The following is a 9,379-nucleotide window of genomic DNA, read 5'->3' as shown; positions in this document are numbered from 1 at the left end:
TAAGACCCCCAGCCACTCCTCGGGAGAAAGATGAGGCTTTCTACTCCGTAAAAAGTTACAGTCTCGGAAACTCACAGGGGCAACTCTACCCTGTCCGCTAGAGTTGCTGTGGGTTGGAATTGCTCATGGCAGTGAGTTTGCTGTTGGGAGTTTTGTACAAGATGCATGACTTCTTCTAGTGTATTCAGCTGGGGGTGTTCCTTTTCAAAGCTAGCGCCCAAGTTAGCAGTGGCATTTGGAGTTCAATTTGCAGTGATAATAATAGTAATTTTTATTATACCTAACTCTTATATGGAGTTTACTGTGTTATGCCATGTTCTGATTTAGTCCTCACAACTATGAGAGGATCTACTGCCTCATCCCATCTGTAGATTAGGAAATCGAGGCACAGAGTAGTCAAGTCACTTGTCCAAAGTTGTGCACCTTGAAAGTAGCAGCGCCAGGGCTCAAACCCATGCACCTGGCTCTAGCAGCCATGCCCTTAGGTATAGTTCTGTGTCACTGAGATCTCAGGTATCTCAGTTTTCTTCTCTGGGACACTCACAATGGTTGAGACTTCCAAATCTCACCGCAAGCTACCTTCCTCCATCATTCCCCTTAAATTCGTGTCTCTCTCTGGTGCAGGTTGGAGTCACCTGGGGGCTCTTGGACCACACATGTCCAGGCTGTGTCATTTGACCGTGTCTCAGAGGACTCTGGTACAAGCCAGCGCTGGGGAACCCCTGTCCATAAGGAAGGCTCTCTAGACCAGCCATGCTTCCTGCCTCACTGAGCCTCTGAGATGCTGTGTCCATTATCACCTTCACGTCTTTACTTTTATTGTTCTCCCTTCTTGGAGTGACTGTTCCTTCTACTTCCTCTTCCAGGATCACATAGTGACACAGAATCAACTTCATTTTATGAGTTGAGTTAGTCTTCCAGTTAGTACCCATCACTGGAAACACCTGCTAATCCTCTCAAAAGTTTTCTTGGCCACGTTAGCACACCATGATGAAATCTTTTGGCAGTCAGTGGCCTCGTGACACCTCTTGATTTCTTTCCCACATTTTAAGAATGGCTCCTAGATTTGTTGGCTTCCTCAGGGCAGAAATCCTTAATTCCTTAGGGGTCAGGCTAGACCTGATGATAACCAGGCCTTAGATCTGCTCATTCTAGAGAACAAGTGAATTTGTCCCCCAGCTGACCGGGAAGAGCCTGTCTCCGGCCACGGGCTGGTTCTGGATCCCAGCTGAGAACGTGTCACCCATGCCTGTGGGGATTGAGGAGGGACCTTGCCAGAACTTCTGATCAGCCTGGCTGGATGAGGAGGGTCCTATTTGGAGCTGGCTTATTAAGCGGATACAAGAAAGGGTTTTGCTGCTTGGCACTCCCTGGGTTTTCAGTTTCACTATTGGGGGTCAGACGCCAACTAGCCACTCTCTCCCACCAAGTAGATTAAACGGTACAGAGTCCTAACCACAGTTGGAAAAGGCAATGCCCACCGCCTGTTCAGCCGGCGATGGAAACCTTGAGCGTTTTTTTCGTCCCAGTCTTGACAGCAGTCATAGTGAGAGCCCGAAGGTTCTCAGGCTCAAGCAACAGCGGAACCACCTGGGGAGCTCTTCCTCGTGCCCATCTCCCCACAGGCTCAAGGTCTGCTGTCTGGTGTTGGACTCGCCAGTTAATCCCGAAGTATAGGGACCCCACGTAGAGAAACATTGGTAATAGCCTTTTGTATCTTTGATTTTGTCGTCGTTCTAGGAAGTGAAAGTCTTGGGCCGTAAATTCCGGAACCCAGTGGGAATTGCTGCAGGATTTGACAAGCATGGGGAAGCTGTGGATGGACTTTTTAAGATGGGCTTTGGCTTTGTTGAGATAGGAAGCGTTACCCCAGATCCTCAGGAAGGAAACCCCAGGCCCAGAGTCTTCCGCCTCCCCAAGGACCAAGCCATCATCAACAGGTAGGTGAGCAGTCGGGCAACGTCTCTAAGTAACTGCCTTTTACCTCTGCCACACAAGGTGCATAGTTCTATGAAATGCTCAGGAGTCCTGTTGGGCCTATGCTGTGGGCCAGCCTACCTTTTCCCACCAATCCTGGAAAGCTGACTGTTACTTCCATTTACTAGGTAAACCTGCTAAGAGCGAAAGCGTAGCTACAGTCAGAGAGATAGTAAGGCAGAAGCCTGGGTAGACCCGGGGCTGCTTTGACTCCAGAGCATGGACCTCCTCCCCGAGTGCCCTTGCCTACCACTGTCCAACCTCCCTGGGGGTCATAATTTTTCTAGTAGCCCCTTGATAAAGTTAGCAAGGAATCCTGGGAATGAAGTTGAATCAGCCCACGTAGTGACCCCATCGGAAAAGGTCAAACTGCCCCTGTGTTTTTCCAAGACTGTACCTCGTCATGGAAGTCGAAAGCCCCGCCTTTCTCCAGAAAAGTAGCAGATGGTTTCCAACTGCTGACCTTGCAATGAGTAGCCCAACTCGTAACCTCCACGCCACCAGGGCTCCTGGGTCATCAACATCAACGTGATGCCTTTGCTGTGGATCCCACTGTGACTTTACCTTGCAGGCTCACTGCAGTGCAAGTGCTCAGCAGCGTTCATATTAGACAGCAGAGCCTCACCTGTCTGGTTTTATTCAATAGGGAATTCATGCTCAAGTCAAGGCCTTGAGCAAGGAGAACTCTGCCCAGTCTTTCTCTGGGTGATCCTTGGGCTTTATTTTAGCGGCAGCAATTCCAGGAAGCGAAGACATTCTGATTTTTGTAGCACAGTTGAGAAGAACCTCCTTGGGGTGGGGGTCTCGTTAGGCATCCTTGGAGCCATTAATAGCCTTTTGGGAAACTGACCTAGTGCAAGTCTGTTTGGCTGCACTTGTCACTTTATTGTGCTTGCTTCGGGGAAATCTTTAGGCATTAGAGTTCGGGTTATTGATCTACCCGTTGCTTTGCAGGTAGATCAATATCTTTAACATTGGCCAAGCAATATGTATTTGTTTGCGTTTTTGGCTGCCACAATCACTGTAGGCACCGAGGGAGGGATGCTTGGCAGTTCCCAATAGAGGGGAAGTGGCCTGAGTTGGGGAGGGCCTGTGCTCTTGAGTACCTCCTGTGTTCAGCCTCCATGCTCTGCCTGGTTCCTGGTACACAGTGGGTGCTCAGTAATAGTGAATGCCCTTTGAACCTATGGATGAATGAACTGGGATGAACATGTATTCACTTTTTTCATTACATCAACAACGCCATGCTCCATTGTATCTGTTAGTCTGCTTTGGGCTGCAAGCAACCAAAACCTAACTAAAGGTGGCTTCACGGTGCAGGCCAGGTCGGCGGTTCCAGGGATAACCGGACAGCACAGCAATGGCAAAGCTCTGGGTCAATTGCTCTAGCTCTTCATTTGTATTGGCAAGATGGCCACCATTTGGTTTGCCAACAGAACGGAAGAGAAGAGGCTTGTGTCTCGTGGAGCTCTTGTAACAAGGTGACAGAGAGAGAAGACAGGGGCCTTGCCTTTAAGAATATTGCCGCCTCGTGGGGAAACCTCAGCATGTATGGAAATCCAGAGGCAGGAGAAAGTAGGTACACAGTCACTGCATGGATACCCAGGGGAGTGAGGGAGCACTTGGGGCTGGAAGGGCTTTAGGAGGAGGAGAAGGGAGCATTTGATCTTTCACATGGGGTCATGAAGCATGGAAGATTTTAATAGATGGGGATCAGGAAGAAATGGAATGGAGGGATAGGTAGCCATGAACTATCTTCCTGAATTCTTAGCCTTCTGTTGACAGGTTCTAACCTTGTCCCCTTCCTCATAGATACGGATTTAACAGCCACGGAGTCTCAGTGGTGGAGCACAGGTTACGGGCCAGACAGCACAAGCAGACCAAGCTCACAGAAGGTAAAACGGAGTTGTGTTAGAGGGGCTTTGATTATTGGGATAAACATCAGGGACATGACTAGTGAGTACACATGATTGCGCAATAAAACCAAAACCAAACTCGATGCTCACATAGTGACCCTGTAGGACAGGGTAGAAATGCCTCTGTGAGTTTCTAAGACTATAATTCTTTTTTTTTTTTTTTTAAGACTATAATTCTTTATGCGAGTAGGATGCCTCCTCTTTCTCCTGCAGCGTGGCTAGTGGTTTTGAACTGCTCAACTTGTGGATCACAGCCCAGTGTGTAACCACTACATCACCAGGGCTCCTTGGTTGAGCAGTATGGGGGGGAAAAGCACTAAGGAACTCAGTGACCCTCTCCTCTAACAAACTCTTTAAGATTTTGATAGGAAAAAAAAAGATTCTGATGGAATTTCCTGGTTTAATTGTTATGGATTAAATTCTTTTGTCCTCCTCTTGGGTTGTACATTTTAGCCCTGGTGTCACTGTGAGTTAGGTATTGGAGTGCTCACTGCAAAAGGGTGGCGATTCAAATCCACCAGCTGCCCTGCAAGAGGAAAATGAGGCTGTTCCATTCCCATAAGATTTAATCTCAGAAACTACCCAGGGTCCCTCTGAGTTGGAATCGACTGGATAGCAGTAGGCTATAATCTGTCAGGATTTCTTTTAAACCAGTCTCTTGAAATACAAGCAAGCTGGCAAGCAGAGATGGGGGGGGGGGGGGGGGGGGGGGGGGGGGCGGAGGGGAGAAGATGCCAAGTCCCATGAAGATTTTCCAGGAGGAGAAAGTCAAAGAAACAAGGTCTTCGCCCCGCCAAGAGAGAACCTTCCCCTAGAGCCAGCAACCCGGAGCCTCTTACACTGTGAGAAACTAAATCCCAGTTTCTGAAAGTTACTGACTTGTGATGTTTTGGCTATGCTAGCCATGGATACCTAAAACCTTAATGAAGGCTCAGTCTGTTTTGCCTTGTTTTGAAGTTAGGTCACAACTGGGAAAACTTAGAAGCCAGAAAAGCAACGTGGCTAGCTTTTGGCCATAGAAGTACATGAATCACATTTTAAAGTTTCCTTTAAGGAAATACAAACCATTCATCCTTTTCCCCATGCAGGGGGAACAGCTGTTGACATTTGGGAGTTACCCTTTCAGACCTGAGTTCAGAGGCTGCCTTCTGCAATGCTGATGCCCCATACTGCGTGGAAAAGAATTAAAACTTACAAATGAGCTTGCTTTGATGGGTGCTCACTAGACCCGGGAAGCTTGGAGAACTTGACTGTATGAAAAACAAAACGGAAAAAAAGAAAAAAAAAACGGAACAGAAAACAACCTACAAACCGAGCCTGTTGCTGCAAGTTGCTTCTGACTCGTGGTTTTCTGGCCACGATCTTCATGGAAACCTGGAAGGGCGCCAGTGCGGGCTCTCACTGCCATCCTTTTGCAGCGGCTGATTGCAAACACTGTGCACCACCGAGGGGCCTTTGCTGGATAAGGCTTTTGTCTCATTGGGGTGAACTCCCCCACTTCCCACCAAGAAAACAGCGACACAAATCTTTCTTACTTTCAAGCTAATGATAAAAATGGCGACTACGTCGAGGCTATGGGCAGATAGCTAACAATAGAGATGTTGTTGCATGACCCTGCCTGACCTGACACAGATTTTGTGAGCTCACTTGGTGTTCCAGGTCTGTTCCCAACCAACAGATGGATAAAAAAGAGCCTGTACTATTGGCCCTTGCAGATAGGATCATACCTTTTGAGAAGAAAAGTACAGACAGCCCTTTGCTGTCACACATCGCATGTTTCTGAAAAGATTTTTTCCCGGAAATCCAAAATACAAGTCAAGTGATAAGTCCCTTTGATTTTTAAAAGTAAGATGTAGATCATCTCAATTACTGTGCAAGTTATGCTCTTTTGGGGAGCAAAAAGTGACATTAATAATTATGCCTAAGCAACAGGAGTTTGAAGTCACCCTAGTTACAAGGAGAAGTCCCCTCTCAGGTAATTAAAATTATAAATGATAAGATAATCATATCTCAGCCTCTTAGGTATGATCATTTGGATTAATTCCAATATATCACACATTTTCTTTAATTTTGCTTTTTCTTCACAGTCACTTGACTCAAGCTTCTCTTCAGGGTAAATAGCTGATCCTTCTGATAGACCTTGATTTCTTTCTACGTCCCAGTTGCTTTACCTTCATAAGTCCTATCTTAAAAAAAAAAAAAAATTTGTACTCAATCCCTGTGCCTCATATTTAAAATATTTAAAGGGCAAAATGCGGTAAGCCATGCGGATAGGTGCTGCTGAAAGATAGTTGTACAAAGATGGCCAGCCGTTTATCGACCAGGAGGGAGCAGCACCGGGCAGCAGTTCAACACGTTTGCCCGCGGAAGTAGGAAAGTTCAGAAGTGGGGTCAGAGGCCTGTGATGTTCGACATGTGGGCTGCTCAGTCAAGTATGGTCTCAACATCTTTATAGATGGCCGGCTCCTGGGAATAAACCTGGGGAAGAATAAGACCTCAGCAGACGCTGCTGCAGATTATGCAGAGGGCGTGCGAGTCCTGGGCCCCTTGGCTGACTACCTGGTAGTGAACGTGTCCAGTCCCAACACTGCAGGGCTGCGGAGCCTTCAGGGAAAGGTGGAGCTGCGCCACCTGCTGACCAAGGTAGGCAATTACATCGATGCTCCATGCCCCACTCCACCACAAGTCCTATAGATTTGTTCGTTCTCCTGGCAAGGCCAAGCTTCAGCATCACTCTGGAGAACCTACTTTAATATCTGGACCCCTTAGGACCCCTTACTGTGCCTTTCATAGAGCATCCTCTAATCCCTTGTTACAACACTGATTACACTCAGTTAATTGTCAAGTTATTGGTTAAACCATTGAATTCCCGCGAGAGCAGGGTGCACGCCCTCCCATTGACTGCTGTGTCTGTATCACCTGGCTCAGGCAATGAAAGAATGGGCAGAATGACTTTGCATCACACAGTACTTGTGATGGTCCTTTGTGTCATCTCCTTTAGAAACAAAGTCTACATAAATCTCATTAGGCCTCTGCCAGCTACATCTTTAAGGGACTGACTTCCCAGGTCCAAAGAATCGAACCACACCATAGCTGAGGGTGTTGTTTCTGGCAAAGGAGACACCCTTCGTGCCTTAGTTGACGGCTTGTGTGGACACAGTGACCTGTAGCTGCACCGGCAAGTGCGGTTGGCAGGTTCCCACTCTGGCTGTGTTGCTGTAGGTGCTGCAAGAGAGGGATGCCTTGAAGGGAGCCCACAAGCCAGCTGTGCTGGTGAAGATCGCCCCTGACCTCACGGCCCAGGACAAGGCGGACATCGCCAACGTGGTGAGAGAGGTGCGAAGTGGGGCCTGTATAATATTTGGCCAGCTGTGGTCCTGAGAACTGTCCTATCTGGGTCCTGAGCACTGGTTTGGTGTCTGTTACGGCATAACGGATCATAGAACGCAACAGCAACACTGAGTGAGTGTCAGTGAGTCTTTCCCTCATATCTCTCCTCTCTTTCCCCATCTTTATCCAGCAAGGACATTAAAACGTGATCGTATCCTTGGCCAATCTCATTTGGAACTGGAATATTCTCTATCACACGCTTCCCAGCTTTTAAATAAATATCAGATCTTTGTGTCATAGGACAGTCATAGAAATGAAGATTGTGGAGCCCAGCAGTCCTGGGTTCAAATCCTGGATCCCCCATCTATACCCTAAAGGACTTGGAAAAGCCACTATAAAGTGGATTGTTGTGAGGATTAAGCTCTAACTTAGTGGAATATTGTGAGCAATCAATGGCTGCTATTGTTCTACTGGAGTTCCATTTAGAGATTGGCTCAGCAGTGAGGTCTGGTATAGCCTGGCTTTCTGGCGCTGAAGGTGTGGGCAACTCACTGGCTGTCAGCTCAGATCCCAGGGAAGTCTCTTCCCAGTCCCTCCCCACTGAGATTGAAGGGCTCTTCTGCTGCCAGCAGGCAAGTGATCCATTGCTGTCTCACTCTGCAGCTGGGCATCGATGGATTGATTGTCACGAATACCACCGTGAGTCGCCCCGCTAACCTGCAGTGTGCCCTGTGTTCTGAAACAGGAGGACTGAGCGGGCAGCCCCTCCGAGATTTGTCCACGCAGACCATTCGGGAGATGTATGCGCTCACCCAAGGCAAGGATTCTGGTGTCTGTGGCTTCGGATTTGGGTAGGGGTGCGTTGAGGCTGCGAGCTCCTGGTTCTCCCATCACCTGCCCTTCTTCACAGAATGATCATGTGTGTCTCTGCAGGCAGAGTTCCCATCGTCGGGGTTGGCGGTGTCAGCAGTGGGCAGGATGCACTGGAGAAGATCCGGGCGGGGGCATCCCTGGTGCAGCTGTATACAGCTCTCACCTACCATGGCCCACCTGTGGTGGGTAGGGTCAAAAGGGAGCTGGAGGCCCTTTTGAGGTGAGTGGAGTTGTGTGCGGCCTGGAACAGGAGGTGTGCTGTGGGTCTGCCTCACAATGACTCAATTCAAGGAGGTGCTGCTCATCCTCATGCCGAAGGTCTTCGGGGGACACACACCAAACTCAGGGGACCATCATTCTCAGTTGTTCCTTGACTAGAGGACAAACAGAGTCAAGGAATTCGGGATTAGCTTCTAAAGCATTGGTGTTTACAATGAGGGTTGTCCATTCGTGTGAGGGAGAGGGGCCTGAGGAGTCCTGGCAGCCTTCCCATGGATGAAATCACATTGACTAGATGTCAGGAAGTAGTACTTAAAATTGAATCCCTTCTAGAAGACCTAGGTGAAGATATGTTTGGAATGGGCTGTGTGGCGGGGGTGGGGGTGGGGTTCTTCATAGAGCTGACCAAGCAGACACGGGGTGAGGACTTCCGTGGGAGAGGCCCCTCTTTCACTGTGGACTGAAGTGGCTTTCGTTCTTGTTCTAGGGAGCAGGGTTTTTGCAGCATCACAGAGGCTATTGGAGCAGATCATCGGAGGTGAGGACGCCGGCTGGTGCGAAGCTGTTGGTAACCTTCCCACTAAACTAGATGAACCCCGTGGCTGGATGGTTAGAGAAAGGCCTGCCTTGAGCCAGGTGCCCCAAACCACGTAAGCGCTTCCTCAGTGACTTGACCAGACTGTAAAAGATAATCACTTGAGTCACCAGAGTCAACAGAAATCATCTTTCAATCAGCCTATAAAGTACTGTTGTAATTCTTTCTATATTTGAATACCAAGATCCTTCAATATATTGCAAGGATATTGGGTATTTTCCAATCATGGAAAAAAATAAAGCCATTGAAAGCCTGACTTTGAACTTCAACCCTTTCTTAAGAAAACTGGCTTCACCTAGATCATTAGGTCCTTCCAGGTCAGCTACAAGGAAACGGGGGTGGGGGGTGGGAGGTGGGGGTGGGGTTTCCCGTTGAGCTTAAGTGCCTTTCATTCTATAGGCCAATGAATTCAAGGTTGGCAAGTAAGATGACAGGCTGCTGACAACCCCCATGATCGATAGGCAGGATG

General features: G+C 48.4%; 1 protein-coding gene across 1 annotated transcript in view; it reads left to right on the top strand.

The window, feature by feature from the left end:
- DHODH (dihydroorotate dehydrogenase (quinone)) overlaps window positions 1-9,166 on the top strand; it is a 13,113-nt gene extending 3,947 nt beyond the window's left edge. The window contains exons 3-9 of the mRNA XM_004704573.3: window positions 1,741-1,940; window positions 3,790-3,872; window positions 6,349-6,536; window positions 7,116-7,229; window positions 7,887-8,040; window positions 8,157-8,316; window positions 8,803-9,166. Coding sequence (XP_004704630.1) covers window positions 1,741-1,940; window positions 3,790-3,872; window positions 6,349-6,536; window positions 7,116-7,229; window positions 7,887-8,040; window positions 8,157-8,316; window positions 8,803-8,857 — 954 coding nt within the window. The 3' untranslated portion in view covers window positions 8,858-9,166. The remainder of the gene's footprint in view (window positions 1-1,740; window positions 1,941-3,789; window positions 3,873-6,348; window positions 6,537-7,115; window positions 7,230-7,886; window positions 8,041-8,156; window positions 8,317-8,802) is intronic.
- The last annotated feature ends 213 nt before the right edge of the window (window positions 9,167-9,379 follow it).

The sequence above is a fragment of the Echinops telfairi genome, unplaced genomic scaffold (assembly GCF_000313985.2).
Source record: "Echinops telfairi isolate 266 unplaced genomic scaffold, ASM31398v2 ScPeMD7_2291;HRSCAF=2852, whole genome shotgun sequence".
NCBI classification, from domain to species: Eukaryota; Metazoa; Chordata; class Mammalia; order Afrosoricida; family Tenrecidae; genus Echinops; species Echinops telfairi.
The sequence above is the reverse complement of the archived record's forward strand: the minus strand, read 5'-3'. Positions and strand labels throughout refer to the sequence as shown.